Source organism: Benincasa hispida, chromosome 2 (assembly GCF_027475165.1).
Source record: "Benincasa hispida cultivar pf3 chromosome 2, pf3_genome.v1.1, whole genome shotgun sequence".
Taxonomy (NCBI): Eukaryota; Viridiplantae; Streptophyta; class Magnoliopsida; order Cucurbitales; family Cucurbitaceae; genus Benincasa; species Benincasa hispida.
This window is the reverse complement of record NC_143479.1, coordinates 14025670-14050397: the sequence shown is the minus strand read 5'-3', so window position 1 is coordinate 14050397 and position 24728 is coordinate 14025670. Positions and strand designations below refer to the sequence as shown.

The window sequence follows — 24728 nt, the reverse complement described above, 5'->3', positions numbered from 1 at the left end:
TAACTAACTAAGGTTGTTAAGAATATGCGTAAGTGTTTTTCTACTACCTACGACCGTTTCTTTTGCATGAGTCATGGCGTTGGTGTTGGTGTTGGTGTTGGGATTTTTTACTACAAAATTTAAAAGGTTATAATTAGAATGAAGTGAAATGTACGCATATTAATTAAGCTTAGGTTTGGGAATGTGATGTGTGTGTAAAATATTAACACTGATGGCCATGGGTGAGGTGGACCCCACCCAAGGTATGATGACGATGATGGTCATCCTCAATTGAGCAGCAGTCCGTACGCTTGCTTTGTTGTGTTCAGCTCGTGACCCCTTCCCTTCTCTTCCCTTCCTCAATTCCAAGGCCAAGGGCCCCCCCCCCCCCCCCCCCCCCTCCTATGCTTCTACCTTTACGTGCACATCCACAGACTCGCAGCCCCCCTCACTTTCTTTAATCCCCAACATCCTCTATCCTCCATTCCATTCAATTTAAACTAAATTACATCTACCTTTTTTCTTGTGTATTACAAATTTAATTAACCTTGTTTTTATGAATTACCATTACACAGAAACAGATGGTTGGCGTAAAAGAGGATATAAATTATTATTATTACTACTACTATTATTATTTATTAAAATAAATAAAGAAAGAATAAGTGAAGGGGGAACAAAGATTCCAACTCTATATCGTTGCTTCAGGCCATAATCACAGCACACCGGCTCTTACATTACCCAACACACCTGGGTCCCACTCTCCAGATTAACACGTGACCCTCAAGCATTTCACTATCTTCTCTATCTCTGCTACAAGTGCGGGCCGGGGGGGGAGTTTTACTTTTACCCTTCCAATTATTGTTTATTTGCGAGTTTAATGATGAATTAGTCATCACATCACATCAGATTGCTCCTTAACCCATTTTTATCTTTACTAAAGAAAACCTTCTTTTTATCTTTTTGATAATACCAGATTATATTCATTATATGATATCCACACGCGCGCTCTCTCTCTGTAAATATATAAATACAGATTTATTTTTTAGTTCCAAAATGATGTTTTAAAGAGAGAGGCAGCCCCCATTCGTATTCCTTGACTAATTAATGCCTTTGTCCCCAAAAAAGAAAAAAGAAAAAAAAGAAGAGAGAAGAGAGAGAGAGAGAGAGAAATGGGGGTTTTAGTTAAGTAAGGTGAGCGTGAAAAGGGGCGGGGGTGGTTGAGAAGTGAGGGAGTGACACATGTTAAGCATCCAATCCAACGCTGCCCGTAGATACCACGACAACCCCACTCCCACGTTTCTATTCTATCGTAATTACTATTCTCTCTTACAACGCCGTTACCCAATCACACGCCGACACCTCCTAACGCCGTCTCTCCTTCCTTCAGTCTATTGTCTTCCCTTCTCTCTCCTCTCTTCCTTCACCCATTTCCGATTCACCCCACTCTTCTCCTCTCAATTCACCCTCTTCCCAGGAAAAAAAAAAAAAAATATATTCCATCCCACTACTGTTTCAGACAAAAAAATATATTCCATCCCACTACTGTTTCAGACAGTTGTAGAAAGAAAACCAAAACAAACCAAATCCTAAGTTCAGGCTCCTCTTCAACGTTACACAGATGCAGATGGCCGTATCCCCACCCGCAACCTAGAGTTTCATTCCATCCGATTACCCTTAAAACTATCTCAAGTCTCAATTCCCTTTCCCCTCCTCCATCTCCATGGGGATTTTCTCCTCCTCTTTCCTTGTTACTACCTAGGGTTTTCCAACTTCCTTCTCTTCTTTCCCGCTTTTGTATGACACTTACCAATTCCCTACCTACCTCCGAGATCTGTCATCGAATGGCCTCCTCCGAGGTTTCCATCAACCCCAATTCCGCCTCCTTTAACGACCATGCGGATTCTACCAAAGACACCTCCGATCCACCCAAACCTCTCTCTTCCAGGGGTATTCCTATCTCCTTCCTACCTTATTTCTTCTCCTCATTCTTTCTTTCTCTTACTCATTTCTCTTCTGTTTCCCCCCCCTACAGATGCTGATATCGCCCTCTACACCGAGCTCTGGAATGCTTGTGCTGGTCCTCTCGTTTCTGTTCCTCGCGAAAACGAGCGCGTTTTCTACTTCCCTCAGGGCCACATCGAACAGGTTTTGCCTTCCCTTCTAATCTAATTTTATCAGAATAATACAAACCCTCTTTCCTAATTCTCTTTCTCTCTTGCTAATATCTAACACTCTGTCATGTGCTTGCGTTCCATTATTTTTTTTTCTCCTCTTTCCCTAACTTGGAAGTTTCTTTTATGATAAGCCTCAGCTCTTTTTTCACCTCAGATTGCTGTGGTTCATGGGATCCCTCTTTTTGTTTTTGTTAAACCGTCCAGCTTCCTGGTTTCTAATATTGTTTTCTATTCAATTTTACTGATAATTAACATCTGTTTGGTTCCTGGATCAAGGTGGAAGCATCAACTAGTCAAGTGGCGGACCAACAGATGCCTGTTTATAACCTCCCATCCAAGATCCTCTGCCGCGTTATTAATGTGCACTTAAAGGTACCGCTGCTCTAATTCTTGGACGTTACTACCAAACTGAGGCTTTCCGTTTCTATATATTCTTCACTTTCAACTAAAACATCTGTGAAGGTCCCAGGCTGGGAGATTTCTACCAGGTAGTTTTCCTTTGTTATTGATGTGTGAAATCCCATGTCTGTCAATTGCAGGCCGAGCCGGACACCGATGAGGTATTTGCGCAAATAACTTTGCTTCCAGAGGCTAATGTAAGTTCCCTTCTTCATCTTGCAGTTTACAATGTTATATTGTGTTGAAAGCTTCTCATATGTTTAATGATCTGGACGACCTGATGTGTTTGTTAATTACAGCAAGATGAGCATGCTGTGGACAAGGAACCCCCACCTCCTCCCCCGCGGAGATTTCATGTGCATTCTTTTTGCAAGACTCTGACTGCCTCTGACACCAGTACTCATGGGGGGTTTTCAGTCTTGAGACGCCATGCTGATGAATGTCTTCCACCACTGGTTGGTACTTTTGTATTTTTTGGTTCTTATTAGATCATATAAGTTTATGAGATATTTCTTAACTACCAAAACTGAATGTCATAGAGTTGATTTTGCTAGGACATGTCACGACAGCCTCCTACCCAGGAGTTGGTTGCAAAGGATTTGCATGGAAATGAATGGCGTTTTCGTCATATATTTCGAGGTAACGACTTGTTTAATTTGAATTACTCTTTGTGGTTCCCAGATCTCAACTGGGGGGTTGTGGTTACAATACAGTTCATTTTATTAATAAAACAGGCTCACGTACACAGCCTCTTGCTCCAATATATAATACACAAGTCTAGCTTCTTGTGCTACCAACCTGGGAACAGTATTCCAAATCTAAAGCTTTCATGCCAAATGCCCTGATTAGATGACAGAGATTATACTTTTGGCAGTCACCATGTTCGGTTGATTTTCTTGATTTGATTCAGTCTTCTTTTTGCTAACATTTAAGCTTTTTTGGAATATCAGGGCAACCACGAAGGCATTTGCTTCAGAGTGGTTGGAGTGTTTTTGTGAGCTCAAAAAGACTGGTTGCAGGAGATGCTTTTATATTTTTGAGGTCATCATTAAAGACTTTTTCTTCGTGTCAATTATTTTATTTGATTATCTTTTGGTCTAATTGGAACCAACATATTTGCTGTCAAATAGGGGTGAGAATGGAGAACTGCGCGTTGGTGTTAGGCGTGCCATGAGACAACATGGCAATGTTCCATCGTCGGTCATATCTAGCCATAGCATGCATCTTGGTGTGCTTGCAACTGCTTGGCATGCTATTTCCACAGGCACGATGTTCACTGTCTACTATAAGCCTAGGTAATGCTTATGAAGCATTTCTGTGTAATGTATGTTTAGTTTGGTAATTACAACTTTTAAAACAAAGCCTAATTGTTCCAAATGTGTGTTCAGGACTAGCCCTTCTGAATTCATTGTTCCATATGACCAATATATGGAGTCTATTAAGAAGAGCTACACCATAGGAATGCGGTTTAAAATGAGATTTGAAGGTGAAGAGGCTCCTGAGCAGAGGTATGTGACTATATAATTGGTATTGACAGGAGTATACCTTCTAAATATCTACTAGTCTGTACTTTCTTTTTTTTTCCTGGTTCTCTCTTTCTTGATTAGTGTCTCTATGGAAACTTATTTGGATGATCCTAACTGTGATGCTCTAGATTCACCGGTACTATCATTGGATGTGAAGATGCTGATCCCAAAAGGTGGAAAGATTCCAAGTGGAGATGCCTGAAGGTAGTATGACGTTTTGTAAGACATGTATAACCCTTTTTTTTTTTTTAATAAATAATTTTTGGGGGAATTTTAAAGCAGCCATTTTTACTTTTCTCTAGGTGAGATGGGATGAAACTTCTACTATTTCTCGTCCGGAGAAGGTCTCACCATGGAAAATTGAGCCTGCCCTTGCTCCTCCTGCACTGAATCCCCTTCCTATGACTAGACCTAAACGGCCTCGATCAAACATGGTATCTACATCCCCCGATTCCTCTGTTCTTACACGAGAAGGCTCATCAAGAGTGACTGTAGACCCTTCACCAGCCAGTGCATTTACAAGGGTCTTGCAAGGTCAAGAATTCTCGACCTTGAGAGGCAATTTTATTGATGGCAATGATCTGGATGCTGCCGAAAAATCTGTTATGTGGCCTCCTTCACTAGATGATGAGAAAATTGATGTGGTTTCTACGTCTAAGAAACATGGAGCAGATAGCTGGATACCTCCAGGAAGGAGTGAGCCAACCTATGCAGATCTTCTGTCAGGTTTTGGAACTAATATTGATTCATCTCATGGTGTTCGAGCTGGCATGGGAGATCCAGCGGTAGTCACTGCTAATTCAATCAGAAAGCATGCCATGGATCAAGATGGAAAGTTTAACTTCCTTGGTGGTAGCTCATGGTCTGTCTTGCCTTCTGGTCTCTCGCTCAACCTGGTCGACTCTTGTCAGAAGGGTCATATTCAGGCTGGTGACTTATCTTATCAAGTGAGAGGAAATGCTACCTTCAATGGTTTTGGTGATCATTCCATGGCCCATTGTCATAGAACAGAACAGCCTCACGGAAACTGGTTGATGCCTCCACCTTCATCTCATTTTGACTATTCAGTTCATTCAACTGAACTGATGTCAAAACCTATGTTATTTCAGAATCAAGATATACTGAAACCCAAAGATGGGAATTGTAAGCTTTTTGGCATTTCTCTCATTAAAAATCCCGCTATTCCAGACCCTGTAGGATTGAATAGAAATACGATGAACGAGGCAGATGTTATGCATCCTAATGTACATCAAATCCATCCAAACGAGTCTGGCCTGAAGTCTGAACTATCTGGGGGTTCAAAGTTTGCTGATAAATCTCTTGCCATCAATGAGGCCGATAAGTTGCAGCAAACATGCAAATCACAGTGTACTTCAGCGAGGAGTTGTACAAAGGTTGCTAGCTTTTATAAACAAAAAAACACACTCCTTTAACTTGTTTATTAGTTTGAGGATGAATCTGAATTGGCATAATAATGTTCTGTTGATTCCAGGTTCACAAGCAGGGGATTGCACTAGGAAGGTCAGTTGATCTTAGCAGGTTCAACAAATACGATGAATTGGTTGCTGAATTGGACCAACTGTTTGAATTTGGTGGTGAGCTGCTGGCTCCCAAAAAGAACTGGCTTATTGTATATACGGATGATGAAGGTGATATGATGCTTGTTGGAGACGATCCCTGGCAGTAAGGACTAATCATACATGATCATATGTTATCTCTTATTTGTCTCTGTGGAATCAAAATTTTGAATAACTCGTGGGTTGGCTCTAATCAGGGAGTTTTGTGGTATGGTTCGGAAGATTTTTATCTATACAAGAGAAGAAGTCCAGAAGATGAATCCAGGATCCCTAAATTTAAAAGGCGATGAGAATCCATCCGTTGAAGGGGAAGAAGCTAAAGAGATCAAAAGCCAGGCGGTACCTTCGATGTCAGCACCCGAGAGTTCTTAGGTTTTTGCTTTGTGGGGTATAGGTGAGATTCGAAATATTGATGTGCAAATTAGTAGAACTTTGTAATATTAGTTCTCATCCTTTGCCTATACTATTACTATGTCTGCATGGCCGGAATTGAAAGAACAATCTTGTTTTGTGCCAGGTTTTTGGTGCGGTACGGAAGGAGTTGAGCAGAGTAATGCAGCGAGGCCGGAAGGTTGCGGCCTTATGTAAAAGGTAGATGGTAGAAATGATGTATTGGAATTTTGAACATGTGCAAGTTAGTATTGTGGAGTGTAGTCCACTGTTATACGTAAAAATATGTATATGCCCGCGTGTCTACGGATGATGGCTGGGCTGGCTTGAGTTTCCAAACCATAATTCCACCTTGTATATAGGCTCTTGTTGTAACTCAAGAAATGTAGTGAATCTAAATTCAGTTGGGTGCGTTTACTAGTTGGGTTGGTCAGGCGGACTCTGCAATAAAACGCCGCCACGAGATGAATGATCGATTTACATCTAGAAATGTTTGCTGCCTTTTATGTGATGCCCAAGGGCAAGGCAGAAGAAGAGAACACGCTCACACCAGTGGAAATGTGTTTCAAAGAGGGCTGAGACCAAAATGGGATTGCAATTAAAACTTGAGGTCGTGTAGTGGCCACGACAGCAATGAACATGAAGCTACTACTGCTTCTGGATTCCGCTTCAATAATCCAAACCAAACTATTTCCCTACTTGAAAGCGAAGAGATCAATTGCATGCAAATGTCACAAATAACTTGCTTTTAAAATCAAAGTATATCCGGTGTGTTTGCGTGGAAGTCTATGACGATATATTTTTCACTTGTCCTTTTTTTCCCTCACCCCTCAAAATTCAAATAATTAGACGCTTATTGCTATGATGAGGGTGGTCCAGGAGGCCAGGATTCCTTTGTGTAGAAGGCCACGTTTTTCGACTTTTATTAAAAGGAAACGGAAGAAAATTTGTGTCGTTCACGTTTTATGCTTTGTTGTTTGCTTACGACCGGGTAGACGAGAATGATGTTTCCAATGTTCTTATCATATTTATTCTTCTTCTAAATTACTACGGAGTCACAACTCACAAGTATTTCAGAATATAAGCAATTATAACTCACAAGTATAAACTAAAATAACTTTTGGGGTGAGACTTTAAATTGCAAACCTCTTAGTTGTTAATGCATATTTATACCTATTGAGACCTACTGAGGTAATCCTATTTAGAAAATATATATATATTTTTAGAGAGTAGTTGCCAATATGACCATTTAACTCGAAATAACAAATCTAATTAAAGTTAAATATTTGCAAATCAAGTCAAATCTTAAGATAAAAGTGTGAAAAAAAAAAAAGTTTACATCAAAATGTTTCAATATCTGTGGATGATAAATTTCTATCAATATCTGGGATCTATGACTATGATTGATAATCTTATAATTGAATTTGATTTACTAGTATTAGATCAATCATTAATCGATACCTATTAATAATAAGTGTATTATGAATTGTTTGCATAATTGTCTATTATGAATTGTTTGCATACTCATTTGTTTTATGTTTATTACTCTTACACCATAACAACATAATATAAAGGATTATTTGAGTGATATTTGACTTCCTATGCGTTGAGGTTTGAGATTTTTCTATTCATTAAATTTCAATTTTTAAGTTTTTTAAATTTATTGTTATATTTAATTTTTGGTTTGATGTCTATATTAGATCAGAGATTTAAGTTGTTTGTTACTTTTAAACTTTAATGTTTTATGAGTTTCTCTTTTTAATATTATTTTAAATTTCAAGTTAGTGGTATTAATTAGGTTCGTATCCTTGTCCTATATAAGGGCGAGCTACCATGTATTGAGAGTATCACAATTTTGTGTACTACATTTTGTGTATCATAATTTTGTGTACCACATTTTAAGTATTACAATTTTGTTTACTACATTTTGAGTATCACATTTTGTATATCACTATTCTATGTATCACAATTTTATGTACCACATTTTAAGTATCATATTTTGTGTATCACAATTTTGGTATCACATTTGTTGTATCGTATTTCTTACACCTCATTTCGTGTATCATCGATTTTTTTCTTACTTAAATCAAAAGTTTGAATTTTGCTCTCATTTTATTTTTTCTTCTATTTATTTAATAAATATTAAAAAATTGATTTGCTTTCGCTACATTTATTTTTTTTCATTAACTTTATTTTCTCAACAATAGTATCAAAGCTACTTTTGATTTTTCAACGATATATATAAGTGTGATTGTTTGCACATTCATTTTCTTTCGGTTTATTATTGATAATACTATCAATAAAATAAAATAGTATTATATAACCGATGTTCACTTTTGTCGTCTATTCATTCTTATTTGAATTCTCATATGCTATGAAATATATTACTATTTATCCTATCAATAGATTAAAAAAGGTAGATATTTTGTAATTGATTTCCGTTTTCTATCCGCCAGTGTTTGGACTGGACACTCATTAATTATTAGGTCTACTACGACATATTCTGGCAATTAAAAAAAAAAAAGTGATTTTATTTTAAATGAAAAAACTGCATAAACTATTTTCAGTTGTAGCAAAATGTCTTAAAAAATATGTATATCTTATTTAATAGTTTAAGGTATGTTGTTAATATTTCATTTGGTTTTCTACAAATAGTTCTTTATTCGCTTATTTGCTATTATATCTATTATTCATGCACCTCGGCAATAAATAAAAAAATGTATAATTTTAAAGAAATAAAACAATAGTTTAAGTTTCAATTTAGAAAAACACAATTCTGGCCATAAATATATTTTTTTTAAAAATAACCATTTCAAACAACACCTATAGTTTTTTTATTTAATAAGATGATATTATTAAGTGACAATTGCAAATATAGATATTAGACCCAAAATATCAACAGATATAACATAATGTAAAAAAAAAATTGCAAATATGACTAAATTTAAATAGTTAGTGATAAACCATATTATTAGTAGGAGTTTATCAGTGATAGACTATATCACTAGTAAGAGTCTATCAACTAGAGAAGTCAGATTTGTCTATATTTATAATTTTTTAAAATGATGTTATACAGTTGGTTATTATTCCTAAAAATGTTACCAATTGTAATTTTTCCATTATTAATTTATTTGTAACAAACGGATACAAATATCACATTTGGGCAGAAAAAAAGTTATTCACGCAAATGTGTACAAAAAAAAAAAGCCAAAAATCAAACATAAAACCAAAGCTGCTGACTCCATTATCGTTCTTGTAAAGATGGCCTAAGGGATAAAAAAAAGGTTAACTTTTTACTTATGAATATCAATATTGATATCGATATAGATTATTGATATGAATATGAGTATAAATCAAGAAAAGTAAAAAAATGCTAACTTTTTAATAATGATATCATATAGATCATTGATGTAGATTTCCAATACTAATATTAATACTGATTAATAATATGAGTATGGGTATGAATCTAGAGAGAAAAGGTAAAGGATAGAAAGTTAAAAAAATTATGTCAGATCCTAAAAAAATAATCAACAAAAATCTAAATAAAGACCTGTTTCAATTTCAACAACCAACCTACTAAATAATTTTTTAAAAAAATTAAAGTTTTATTCACAAAAATATTATTTTATCCAAAAATAATTGACAAAAAATTATTTTTCACATTCCAACACTAAAAATTCCTCTACCAAATTTAATTTGTTTACAACCCCACAAAAAGTTATCTACACCAAATTATTTCTAGAAAGATATTTTATATAAAAAAAAATGAAAAAACAATTAGACGATCGTATAGCAATGTGAAGAAAAGTTAACGAATATTCACCAAAGCTGAGCGATTATTGGGACTGGGTATGGGGAGGGCACCCGGTAAGGAGGGGGCGTGCAAAGAGGGGCAGGTATTGGGACTAAACGATCGCACCATCGCCTAGTACTAATCACTTAGCTATGATCAATGGGAACTAAACGATACGTTGGATTTTCTAAACGATGGCACTACACAATCGCGTTAAGCGATGCGATGAAGTGCTACGTGATAGAACTGAGTGATCGTTTAGATGTAAACCTAAGCGATCGTGGCGTGGGAACTAAACAATACGTTGGATTTTCTAAACGATGACACTACATGATCGCTTAGCTACGATGCGTGCTAAGCGATGCGATGAAGTGCTACGTGTAGAACTGAGCGATTGTTTAGGCGTAGACTTAAGCGATCGTAGGGTGGAAACTAAACGATACGTTGGATTTTCTAAACGATGGAGCTAAACAACTGGTTTTCTCAAGGTGCAATCCGATTCAGCCCCTTATTAAATGCCCACTTCCAATTTCAACCACCCACCTACCAAATTAATTCATATTCCACCTAAAATTAATTTATCCAAAATCTATTTCTAGACTTGTATCTCTTCATCAAATTGTTTCTCTTAATCAAATTATTACTCTTCATCAAATTCTCCACTAGAAGTTCTCTTCATCAAAAGTCCAAAACTTGAATCTCACGAAGCTGTAATTTTGTACACTCCATCATAAGAAGGTATATATTTCATTTTTATATGTATTCTCAATAGTTCACTAATTATTAGGAAAATTGACAATGCCCTTCATTTGATATTTATTTATAAATTTTTTGAGGTTGATTTTTGGAGTTTGAGTTATGGTTGCTTTGTTAATTGTATGTTTTTTTTTTGTTAATAATGTCTTGCATTTGATATTTATTTTAAAAAAAATCAATTTATAAAAAAAAATAAAAAATATATTATTTTTTGATACCCGGTCGGACTTCACCGGGTAAGAAGCAAAAGTTAGATTCCTGGCTGTGCTTCCTTGGGTTACCCGACCGGGCGCACACAAAGTCCATGCTTCTGTTTTTTGGCCCGATGGTGGACCTGGTCGGTGGACCACCGGGCTAAAAAACAAAATCCTGTTTTTTTTTATTGCATTATATTAATACATTTTCTATATAAAATGTAGGAGAATGCTTCGTGTTTGGATTTGTTTCGGTGGCATTTGGAATGAAAGGGAAAAGAATTACGATGGAGGAGAGTTGCGGGGGTTTGACATTGAGTTGGGCACGACCTATAATGAATTCCTGACCGAAGTTTATAGGATAAGTGGTATAATGTCGGATGAGTATGATCTTGTTATAAGATGTATACTTCAATTGAGATCCAAAGCCCCTGCATTTATAATTCGTAATGATGAAGATCTACACACATTTCTTACATGGGAAGAGGTCTTAGTAATACCTCTTTACATATCCACGCTTCCAAAGTGTTCAACAAATCAAGGATTTCATCCAAATAATTCATATGTCCGACGAACTGAAGAAATCTCTTCAACATCTAGGCCAGTACTGTGGAAGATGGAGTCGGATAGTCAATTTTCTCCCACATATTTTAACCCATCACTTACTTCATCACCTAGTAATTTGACAACTCATAACTTAGGGGATGATGCAGACCAAGGTCAATATTTCAATGATTGGTCTTGGAGGGAGAATGACGATGAAGAGGAACCCAAGATTAACACCCACCAAACATATCATGCAAAAGAACGAACAATCGAAGACTACGGAGGCTCGTCACATTCAATGGGTCGTGACTTGTCACATCCTTCTAGTAGCACAATCACCATACCATGTCAGTCTTATTCTTCTGAAGATGTGCATGTTGGTGACATATTTATATCTAAGAAGGATTTAAAGATGCGGTTATTGGTGCGTTATTTTATGCGGTGAATTTATGAAAGGAATTGCGGTGATGGAAATGCGTTGTGCAACAAGTTTTCTCAGCAGAATCCAAGTATAAACCCTACTCCTGGTAAGTCCAGGGTCGAACTCAGGGACTAATGAAAATAATATGCGGTAATAATTTTTAAGATCACTTTGCGGTAATAAATAAATTAATGATTGGTTGGTTTGTTGTTTGCGGTGTAAAAAGTATGTGGCGGATTTGAGAAAAGATTGATTATGCAACAAATACACTGAGTATGCGGAGGAACGGGTTGAGAAGGTCTTTAGCTAGCATTTCCCGAGAATGCGTTTAAACTATGTGATCATGCTACACTCATGCGATAACAAATCATTTTCCAATGCAAATGCGGTAACTCCTAATTCTATGACACATGCGATGAATGTGATAATGTCCATAGAGCTTATTTCTAAGTCTCTACTTCTTGCCTATGCGATGATGCAAGATGCATACAAAGACAAGGTGACCGCATACAATCATAACCTATCTCTTGGATACATGCGATGCATTAATAGCAAACAATGTTTATTCCTAAACTCCTATCTCTTGATTATGCGTTTCTAATCTGACTCTCCCGAGCCTAGATTCTAACCTTATTTCCAAGCCTAGATTATATCCTTAGACTACTCTCCCGAGTATCTCTAATGGATGAATGATGGATACATAATACAAGATAATCACATATAATGAAGTTTCCTAGTTATGCTAGCTAAGTACTTCTCAACCCATTCGACAAATTTAGCTACTCATGTGCAATAAACAGAGAGTGAACAGATATAAAGAAGTAAATTCCATGTCTATAGATAACTTCAAAGTACAAAATGACAATGGAAGATAAGGATAGAGAGCCTAGTAGTAATCCCTTGCTTCCCAAGGCTTTTACACTGTTAACTCTATTATGTTCAAAAGATGTTCCTACTTCCGCAGAAGTTGGCCCTCCCTCTGATCTCGACGCTTCCGACACTCTTTCAAGTTTACCGGAACGATCTCTCGGTACAATCTCACTTCCCTCACTTCCGCCTTCTAAATAAAAGAAAAACTAAGAACAAGAATACTTCTAACTATGGAGAAAATTATCTAATTGTCGAACTCAACGAACCCCCTCACTGAAGGTTATCTTCGGTATTTATAGAGCTTCAAGGTGAAAGGGTTCTTCTCTCTTATGATTGCACTGATAGGATGGCATTAATTCTCTGTCTGATACGTCGAATATTTGTCACCGAAAAGTTGAGTGTACTTGCTACAGTAGTTCATTAGCGGTTTGTCAACTTAATTCGGAATCGATCATCATTAACTTTCTGTCCCATCGTGATTTATGACGCTTTTCACCCGGATGTGCCTACCAAGTTGCGTCGGCTCTATGCTGCAACCTTTTTGAGAAGATATTTGCGAGCGCAAATCACCACATAGCCTTGCGGTAACGCAATCTTTTGCTGCGCTCAGCCGTTGATTTCTTTGGATCGCATTTTCCGCCTTGCGTCAACACATATTCTACACAAAAATACACAAGTTAACTGTTTTAATGCGATGGACGCATGCGACCGCAATGTTGTGAACTTAATGCTTTTTTTATGCAATTTTATATATTTTATCAACGCAACCCTGCATTGTTTAATAACTTAGCAATGTAATAACGTGCATTTCTGCCCATTATCAGTTATCTATGTTAGCAATTAAAGGTAACTTTTCGTTTAAGGTGAAGAAGTCGACCACAACATTATACAAAGTTATATGTTTAGTTGAAGAATGCAAATGGAGACTTTGAGCCGTTAAATTGAAAAATTGTGAAATTATTTAAGATCTTTATGTAGAAATGAAATATTGACTAACGATCATAGACAAGCTTCTAGTTGGGTTCTCGGACATCTAATTTTGTCGAAGTTTGAAGACGTTAGACGTTCATATAGACCGAAAGACATTGTCAAGGATATAAAACAAGAGTATGGTGTGAGTTTAAGTTATGACAAGGCATAGAGGGCAAGGGAAAAAGCGCTAGTGCTTGTTTGGGGGTCACCGGAAGAATCGTACAAAAAGTTACCTAAATTTGGTGAAGCCTTACAAATTGAAAATCCTAGTTCAGCCTTTAAATATGATCTGCAAGAAGATAAATATATCAAGCACGTCTTTATGGCTCTTGATGCTTCCATAAGGGGGTTTCTGAACTGCATTCGCCTTGTTTTAATTGAAGATGGAACACATTTAAGGGGTAAATACAATGGTAAACTCCTGCTTGCGACTGGGGTCGATGAAAATAATCAAATATACCCAGTCACATTCGGTATATCTGGTGGAGAAACTAATGAATCTTGTGTGTGGTTCCTTCAGCAATTAAGATGTCAATTGGGCAAGTTCATGATTTTGTTATAGTATCAGATAGACACCCTAGCATAAAAAAGGCAATTATCACGGTCTTCCCAGAAGCATTTCATGGTGTCTGCATCTATCATTTGAAAGCTAATTTATTAGTGAATTTTAAGAATAAAGATATTTTCGATATTTTCGATAAAGCAGCAAAGGCAAGTTGTGAGTCTGTGTTCAAGTACCATTGGAGTCAATTTGCAGGGTATCCATGTGCATGCAAATACTTAGAGGATATCGGTCTTGAGCGATGGGCTAGGGTGTACCAATGTAATAGAAGATACAATCAGATGACAACAAATCTCGTCGAGTACATAAATGGAGTGTTAAAAGATGCACAACAGTTACCAATCACTTCATTTCGTTGGTTACAGGATTTGTATTACAGACGTCGAACGGAAGCATCAAATAGTACATCAAGACTATCGGACTATGCGATGACAATAATTCGTGATGCAGCGGACAAAGCGAGCAAATATGAAGTTCGGTTAATTGACCAACATGAATTCGAGGTGATAGATGGAGGATTGGGAGGCCGTGTCAATATTCACGCAAGAACATGCACTTGTCGCAAGTTTGATTATTATGAAATCCCTTGTTCACACGCCATTGCTGTATGCAGAGTTTGGAATATTGATCCTACCTCTCTCTGTTCACGGGTATACTCTATTGATGCAGTATTGGCTGCATATGCTGAACCTGTAAGACCACTTGGACACTTTTCGGAGTGGAAACAATCGTCAGCTTTCGTTGATGTTGAAACATTGCCTCTAAAAAGAGTTCCAAGAGTAGGTCGCCCACGAACAACAAGATTTCCTTCTATAGGTGAATTTCATCAAGTCCACGGGTGTTCTAGATGTGGTCAACGGGGTCACAATAAAACGACATGCAATCAACCTCTTAATACTACCGAGTGAAGTATGGATTTTTTTTTGTGAACTTGGATGGTATTTTTGTGAATTTAGATGATATTCTTGTGAACTTAAATGATATTTTTGTGAATTTGGATGAGATTCTTGTGAACTTGAATGATATTTTTGTGAATTTGGCTGAGATTATTGTTTTTTTTTTCTTGCATGCACCTGGCCGGGAATTGGCGCCAACTTCCATGCACCCGACTGGGAATTTGTAAAAAAATTTCATTTTTACATGCGTCCGGCCGGAAATTGGCGCCAATTTACATGCGCCTGGCTGGGAATTTGTAAATTTTTTTCATTTTTTCATTATTACTAGCAAACCACTCCCAACTATAAACTTTAAGTATAAATTTTCATTCATCACTTCAACTATTAATTACAAAAAAAGTTTACAAAGTTCTAAAACAACGCTCTATTTGCCCATATCTGAATGGCATATTGTTTACGAAAATATTGAATTCTATCTTGTGTTAAGGTGTCCATTTTAGACCTTGTTACATCATATTCAAAAAATTTACATGTGAACATACCACAGTCACCACTCTCATGTTGTTGAGGCACGAAAAGTTCTCGATGTAGAGTCCGACGATTAATAAAAAGATTATGAGACTCCATTATCGCACCAGCAATAAGTAGACCAGAAAAATTTTCGCACACTGATCTCATTTCACGTTCCAAGTCTATGTTCGAATGTAATGCGATCAATGAATCAAACACGATTAATTCTCTGACTTGGAAGTTCGCACAAAGAAGCACCCAGTGCATCCCATAGAGGTTGAAAGGCATGTAAACAACATCGACGTTGCTCCAAGCTACATCGTAGTCAGTGTGTTTACCATGAACGTACTTTAAGACATTTGTCGCCTTACTCCAATCGATAGTATGGCGATCGCGTCTTAGGAAGTTCTAAAGGAACGATAAAATCAGACAATGTCAGAAAATTGCCTAATATATAGCATAACTACAATGTCAGATAACATACCGTAACTACAATGTCAGCTATAGCAAATTTTCGACGACACAAGCTTGGTTGGGCTTGCATTTTCGTTTTTATGAATATAAAAAAATATGTCTATTACCTACACGATAAGGGTGTTCAAGTAAATAGGGACACATATACACACGCGAGAATCTAAATTAAGGTTATATACCTCGTCATTCATCCATTGGGATGGTATTAACAGACTATTAAACCAATTTTTATCCATTTGAGCATATGCATTCCTCCGGATCATCACAACAGGGTCTACATTGTCCATCCACTTTTGAAATTTAATGTTAAGATCCTCAGGTATGTCAACGAGGGGATCATACTTCTGAAGCATTTTTTGGCTCTTCCCATACTTACTTGTGTCCTTCCACGATGTAGTTAATTTCCAAGAAATTTTTCTCATTCGGCCACCACGACCTTCTATTACATTTACATTTTTCGTGCCTTGTGAACTTATATCGACAACCTACACAATAAAATTTGTAGTGAACTTATAAGAATAGTTCTGTTCGATCAACCTACACAATGATGGTTACACTTCTATATCAATTATAGGGTTACTCAATCAAATAAAAAAATAAAATAATTATTACAACAATAGGAGGTCATACTATGATCATGACGAAATATCCTAACTTCCAAATTTCATACTAAATAGGAAGACATAGACGATAAGAACAGACAATAAGGATCATGACAAAATATCCTAAATTCTGAATGACAATATTGCATCAACAGTTTTGGTCATTAACTTCTCAACGAGGTCATACCTCGTCCTTCTGTCCATCAGTGGGGGACCCTTCATCTACAACATCGTCACTTGGAACCACCACAGGTACAATATCACCAACTACAACACCTATAGCTCCAAGAGAATGACCATCCCTATCACCATTGTTGGCCACAGCATGATCACTCGTACCTCCATGGTCCCCACCTCTAGTGCAGTCAACGTCTTTTCCCTGCATGCATAGTTAGTAATGCTTTTTAGGTATCGCATAGTTAGTAATGCTTTTTAGATATATCCCTGTATGCTTAGATATAAAGATGACATACAAGAAGCATCATAATGGTATATCCTTACTTTTGATAATCGTTGCAAGTACTTTTTAATGCTTTTTAGGACACGTTCCACACTTTCCACGCGACGATCAAGACTTTCCACGTGACAATCAAGACGTTTGACTAGCTTACCCAATTTGCGGTACTTCTTCCGTTTCTTATGTGACTTCTCATCATGTCTTTGTTGATTGTCACTGTCATCGACCTCCTTAGTGTTTGAAGGTCTAGCAACATCACCATCATTTGTGGGTTTTCGTTGTACAAGTGGTGCAATTGGTGCAAGTGGAGGGATGGGTGGCCCCATAACACGATTCATAAACTAGATCTCTTCCTCAGAAGGAACGAGTTCCAATGTAATTCTCAACTACAAAAAATTGTAATCATGAATAAATAAACTAAGAAACTATAAGTATCAAGATAATTTTAACCCAAAAAATTAAGAAGAAACATATTGCATCTGACCCAAAGACTTCGTCTCTAATCACTCTATATGGAGGGAAATGTGAGCACGACCATCTCAAAATACGTGGTATCGCATTGTCATTCAATCTATTTGCAATGCTTCTGGATAATGATGAAACCGTTTCATATGCCCATACCTATATGAAACGTAAATGTATATCAGTTGTGTACTTTTATGAATATTCAAACAAATGTAAGTGTAATTCAAACAAATTAAGTTACCTGAAAAGCATGGGGAAATCCGTAAAGATTGTACGTTTGTTGTTTTCCATTTTCATTGCCTTTATAAGCCTGTACTTTATCTTTCAATCCTTGTTTGATCATTTAATTGTATTGGCAAAAATTTTCTTACTCCAATCCTCATTACAAAATCTATTCCAATCGTCTATGATCGCTAAATTTTCAAAATTCATTTCCTTTTTTCTCTCTCTACCCATCATTGCAAACTAAATAAAATAAAACAATGCAATTTTCATTGCATCAAAATCATTTTCAAACTCAAGAGTTGGAAAAATAGAGTTCAACTCGTATGCCTTCATGCCCTCATTGTCGTTTCTAGTTTAATGTTTTAGTCTTGTGATAAGGTTAAACTCTGCTTGGCTGAAGGATACTTTATTCCCCATAAGATTAAAGCTAATCACATCTCTCCTAGGTTCCTCTACCTCCCGAAGAAAAATATAATGAATTAGTGGTCCATTGAATATGATGTTTGTGTCAAGGAGAGGACCAAAACATGTTTGTCTAAACATGACTAATTATGTTGGAAATAGTTTTTTCTTAATTTTAGGGATAGCCTTTCCTATGTGGGAACAATATGAAAGGGCCGCAAGAAAATGGTCATTAGGATGTACCTTCATATCTAGTTACATTATAACCTACATTTTTCATGAAATAGATAAATAGAAGACAATACATTATGATCATCAATGCATACTTAAAAAAAATAAAAAATAAAAATTATATATAAATATAAATAAAATGGCTCGGTCCATACCCGTCCAGGTACAAGGCCGGGCAAAAATACAGAATACCCTACCCGGTCCAATACCCGGCTGAGCCAGGTTGGGCCAAATTCCAGAAGCACCCCCCACGACCTGTCTCCCTTTACCCAGTCCAATACCCAGCTGAGCGATCGTGTAGTGTCATCGTTTAGAAAATTCAACGTATCATTTAGTTCGCACGCCACGATCGTTTAGGTCTACATCTAAACGATCGCTCAGTTCTATCGCATAGTACTTCATCGCATCGCTTAGGGCACGTCATAGCTAAGCGATCGTGTAGTGTCATCGTTTAGAAAATCCAATGTATCGTTTAGTTTTCACGCCACGATCGCTTAGATCTACATCTAAACGATCGCTCAGTTTTCTTGCGTAACACTTCATCGCATCGCTTAGCGCGATCGTGTAGTGCCATCATTTAGAAAATCTAACGTATCGTTTAGTTCCCATCGATCATAGCTAAGCGATCGTTTAATACTAGGCGATGGTACTAAGCGATCTTTTAGTCCCAATACCCGCCCCCTCTCTACCCGGTGCCCTCTCGTTCCCATCGATCATAACTGATCGTTTAATACTACTAAGCGATCATTTAGTCTTATACCCGCCCCCTCTTTGCACGCTCCCTCTCTACCCGGTGCCCTTCCGTTCCCATCGATCATAGCTAAGTGATCGTTTAGTACTATTAAGCGATCGTTTAGTCCCATACCCGCCCACTCTCTGTGCACCCCCTCTCTACTCGGTGCCCTCCCGTGCCTATCGATCATAGCTAAGCGATCATTTAGTCTCATACTCGCCCTCTCTCTGCGTGCCCCTTCTTTATCTGGTGCCCTTCCCCCACCCAGTCCAATACCCAGTCGGGCCAAGACCGGGCACCACCTACTCCTACCTGGTTTTGCCCCTTTTTCCCTCGTCCTTTCCTATCTTTCCCGCCCATACCAGGTCGAAATCACTTATGGCCCCCCCAGTCTATCACCGGGTACAATCCCTCTTCCCCAAATCTATCCTCAAACAACCTCAAACTTGCCCGCTCGGTCACATACCCAGTCACAATGTTATGAAGCCCGATCCGGTAAGACCGATTTTCGGAAACGCATTTTAAGCTCAAACTTATTCAGAAAATGCCGAACATGATGTTTTTAAGAAAAAAACATTCAACATAGATTTCAAATATTCACACAAGAACATCTAACATAAACTAACACATTGAGTGAAACAAAATGAAAATCCATACCTTAGTTGAAAAATCCCAATGATCTTTAATGAAAAGGAGAATGACAAGGAAATGTGGAATGGGAAGAGTGAAATGGAGTGAGATTGAGCTTTTGAAATGGAGAAGAGTGAAAATGGAAAAGAAAAGTGAGGGTTTGGAGGGTTTGAATGAGTTTTGAAATGTGAAGGGTATTAGGGTAATTTTCATTCATTTCCAAAATTGTGGAGGTCAAAAAACATATTTTTTAAAAATTATCCAAAAATCAAAATCAAACTTGAAAAAGGTCATTTTTGTCAATTGTCCTCATATTTTGTGTATCACAATTTTGGTATCACATTTGTTGTATCATATTTCTTATACCCATTTCGTGTATCATCGATTTTTTCTTACTTAAATCAAAAGTTTGAATTTTGCTCTCATTTGATTTTTTCTTCTATTTATTTAATAAACATTAAAAAATTGATTTGCTTTCGCAACATTTATTTTTTTCATTAACTTTATTTTCTCAACAATAGTATCAGAGATACTTTGATTTTTCAACGATATATATACTTTGATTTTTCAACGATATATATAAGTGTGATTGTTTACACATTCATTTTTTTAGGTTTATTATTGATAATATTATCGATAAAATAAAATAGTATTATATTAGCGATGTTCACTCTTGTCGTCTGTTCATTCTTATTTGAATTCTCATATACTATGAAATATATTACTATTTATCCTATCAATAGATTAAAAAAGGTAAATATTTTGTAATTGATTTCTGTTTTCTATCCACCAGTGTTTGGACTGGACACTCGTTCATTATTAGGTCCCATAAAAAAAAAAGTGATTTTATTTTAAATGAAAAAACTGCATAAACTATTTTCAGTTGTGGCAAAATCTCTTAAAAAAATATGTATATCTTATTTAATAATTTAAGGTCTGTTGTTAATATTTCATTTGGTTTTCTACAAATAGTTTTTTTATTCGTTTATTTGCTATTATATCTATTATTCATACACCTCGTCAATAAAAAAAATTGTATAATTTTAAAGAAATAAAACAATAGTTTAAATTTCAATTTAGAAAAACACAATTCTGGCTATAAATATATTTTTTTGAAAAATAACCATTTCAAACAAAACCTATAGTTTTTTTATTTAATAAGATGATATTATTAATTTATTTTTAAATTACATTTTTGTAACAAACTGATACAAATATCGCATATGGAAGGAAAAAAAAGTTATTCACGCAAATGTGTAAAAAAAAAATTAAATTAAATTAAAAAAAGGCCAAAAATCACACATAAAACCAAAGTTGCTGACTTCTAGAAAATATGGCCTAACAAAAGTAAGGGATAAAAAAAGGTTAACCTTTTACTTATGAATATCAATATTGATATCGATATAGATTATTGATATGAATATGAGTATAAATCTACAAATCGTGAGGATAAAAATAAAAAATGCTAACTTTTAATAATGATATCATATAGATCATTGATGTAGATTTCCAATACTAACACTAATATTGATTAATAATACGAGTATGGGTATGAATCTAGAGAGGAAAGGTAAATGATGGAAAGTTAGTTTAAAAAAATGGTGTTGATCCTAACAAAATAAACAACGGAAATCTAAATGAAGACCTATTTTTGGTAGAATAAGATTATTAGTGACATATCCATAAATTTTATATGAGGGTATAACTTCATATAAGGTTAAATTACAAATTTAGTCCATGACTTTTAGATTTATATTTATATGTTCTTGAATTTTTTTAAAAAATAATATTATTTTAATATTTATTGACAAAAATAGGGTTGGTTTGAAACTATTGACAAAAATAGGATTAATCGTGGACGGGATCCACTAGTTTTGAGTCAGAACATAAATCATGTACCCGTCTACGATTTAAAGCCAACCACGAATTAAGGCTAAATCTTTTTTTTCACATTTTCTTTCAACTTCTGTCATCTTCTTATATTTTTTTTTTTGCCTTTTTGCATATTCGGAGAATATTTTACTGTGAAGTTCAAATTTTTAAATGTACTTTAAAATAAAAATTGAATCAAATTTCTAGTCACGATTAAATCTATTTTTTTTTTACATTTCTCCCAACTTCTGTCTTCTTCCTTTATTTTTTTAGTGTTTTTTTTTTGTATTTTCGGAGAATGTGAAATTCAAATTTTTAAAGGTCTACAATAAAATAAAAATTGAATCGAATTTCTAGCCATGAATTAATTCTAAATCTATTTTTATTCACATTTTATTTTTTTTTTGTTTTTTGTTTTTTTTATTTTTGGAGAATCTTTTAATGTGAAATTCAAATTCTCTTAAAGGCCTACGGTAAAATAAAAATTGAATCAAATTTCTAACCACGAATTAAGGCTAAATCTATTTTTTCACATTTTCCCAACTTCTGTCTTCTTCTTTTATTTTTTTTAATTTTTTTTTTGTATTTTTGGAGAACTTTTTACTTTGAAATTCAAATTTTTAAAGGTCTATGATAAAATAAAAATGGAATCAAATTTCTAGCCACGAATAAAGGCTAAATCTATTTTTTTCACATAGATTTGTTTTAACGTTGATTTTTTTTCACATAAATTTGTTTTACCGTAAAATTCAAATAGATTTGTTCCTTTTGTATCCAATTAAATCAAAAAATAATAAAAATATGGAACTCGTGGATTCCGCCACGAGTTTGTTAGCTGACATAAAAAATAAAAATAATGTACCGGTACACAATTTTGTTATTGTCAATACTTTTTCCCTCCACCTTACTTTTGTAATTTCTTTCCTATATATCCTATACATTATTCTTGAACTTACCCCTATATTCCTTGAACTGTAAAATTGTTAAATAGATATATAATTTTTCAATTTTGCATCTAATAAATCAAATGTATGTCTATTGTAATCTTAAATTTTTTTTTCATTATGTATAAGACCTATTGAATACACATCTGAAGTACTTTTTTCTTTTTTTTTTTTTCCTTTTATTTTTGAAGAAAAATATGTAACTGAAAATTGATGATATATTAACATTGTTAAAGCCCAATAATTTTCTAGAGATAAAATTGTATATAAATTTATTATACACTTTTTAAAGTTTAGAGAACTCATTAAAAACAAAATTTAAACTTTAAGGAAACCTAAAATTTAACTTTTGTATTAATAAAATTTGTGTAGGATTGGCATGGCAACGAGTGGAGTGAATTTTTTTCTAATGTGAGCCCAATTAAACAAATTAACAAACTTTTTGTTAACAAATAATTTAAGCAATAAATTCATGCAAATAAATTGAAGTCAAAATAGTCAAGTAATTAAAACTAACACTTCATCCAATTTAATTTGATAACAAGATTGATAATGGATATAAAAATTCAAGAACAGACAATCAAAATAATCCAATACGAGCAATTAATTTCAAGAATAAAAATTGCAATAAATTTCAAACAATAAAATATAATAACAAATTAATTACAAAATTAAATAGGAGAGTATAGAGAAATTGACACCGAGAATTTCATAGTGATTCGACACAATCGACCTCCATCCATTTCCCAAGCTCCTCTTGGGTATGTCACTACGAACTTGATTCTTTCCACGGTTAGATGAATTGTTACAACGTTCTTGATTCTTTCTACGGTTGAGGATCAAACTGTTACAACAGCTTTTTTTCCGACATCAAGAGCAACCTTGATAATAGTTTGGAAAAAAAAAATAAAGAGCACACTTGAAAAACTCTCTATAATCGTGGATTTACAAATTTTAGCTCACAACTAATCCATTCTTACGACATAAAATAACTCTCTCAAGATGAAGATGAAAAGAAGAAAATTGAAGCTTGGAGAGAGAGCAACAATAATGGATTAATGAGTTATAGATGATTGAAAATAATAAAATTGTTGTCATGATTTGGAGAAGAATATAAATTCAATAGAGAGAAAAAAAAATTGTTGAGAATTGCCATTCTCTTGGACCATTGGATCTTAGAACAGCAAAATCAATGGTGAAGATTTTAAACTCAATTAGCAGTTAAACATAAACAAAAAAAAATAATATAATATATAATTTTTAAATCATTTCTTTTAAAATCCAACAAAAGGCAAATGTTCATCATGTGTCCAAATTTATTTGCTTTTTAAATTCATTGAAAAAAACAATCCAACTCAAAAGTCTACTATGTGTCAGAGTCACTCCTCCATTGCTCCAAGTGCACATTTCAATTTGTTCACTTTGATTATAAATGTTCTGCCACGTCATCAGTTCGGGATTTTTCGTTAAGCTTGTTTCGGTCGTATTCTTCGTTTGAGGTCTAATTTAGGTGATTCAAATTTACATTGAAACCGTTGTTCCGAGCTCTACGTAATGGATACTTCAAAAATTAATAAATAAAAATATGTTTGTTATCATCAAAATATTAATTAACTAAATAATTAAAATTAATTAATTTGGGATTAAGGGCCAACAAGCCAACAATCTTCCTTTTTTTATGATGACAAACAACTTAAAAAAAATAAAATCCAAAGTGGGGTGTGATATAAATATGTTCTTGAAGCATAATTAATACATATATAATTTCAATTCACTTGAACCAAGAAATATATTCAATATCAACATACTTTCATTTTTCTTATTACCTTTCCCCTTTTAGAATCAATAAAAAAATGAACAATTAAAAAAATTAAGATACATGAAAGGTTCTAAAATTATGAGCAAATACTATTTTGCATATTTCTTTTCCTATAATATGCCTTCAAAAAATAAGCAACAACATTGTAGATTTAAAAGACATCATAAAGATTCAACTAATTTAACAAATTTCTCCTCCTTTTGAAATCAATGGAAACACTCCCCTTAATAAAGGACAATAAGGCATTTAGCACATAATCAACTTGATGGTAGAAATAACAATAAAATTTTACTTTAAAGATAAATACTT

General features: G+C 34.9%; 1 protein-coding gene across 1 annotated transcript; it reads left to right on the top strand.

Moving 5' to 3' along the window:
• Positions 1 to 964: 964 nt before the first annotated feature.
• On the top strand, positions 965 to 6462 carry ARF2 (auxin response factor 2). The gene is made up of 14 exons (XM_039022744.2): positions 965 to 1926; positions 2012 to 2124; positions 2430 to 2525; positions 2693 to 2749; positions 2852 to 3007; positions 3107 to 3191; positions 3503 to 3593; positions 3683 to 3847; positions 3941 to 4060; positions 4207 to 4282; positions 4381 to 5472; positions 5571 to 5761; positions 5853 to 6049; positions 6173 to 6462. The coding sequence occupies exons 1-13, from the start codon at positions 1776 to 1778 to the stop codon at positions 6025 to 6027; spliced, it is 2568 nt and encodes an 855-aa protein (XP_038878672.2). The 5' UTR covers positions 965 to 1775; the 3' UTR covers positions 6028 to 6049; positions 6173 to 6462.
• Positions 6463 to 24728: the final 18266 nt, after the last annotated feature.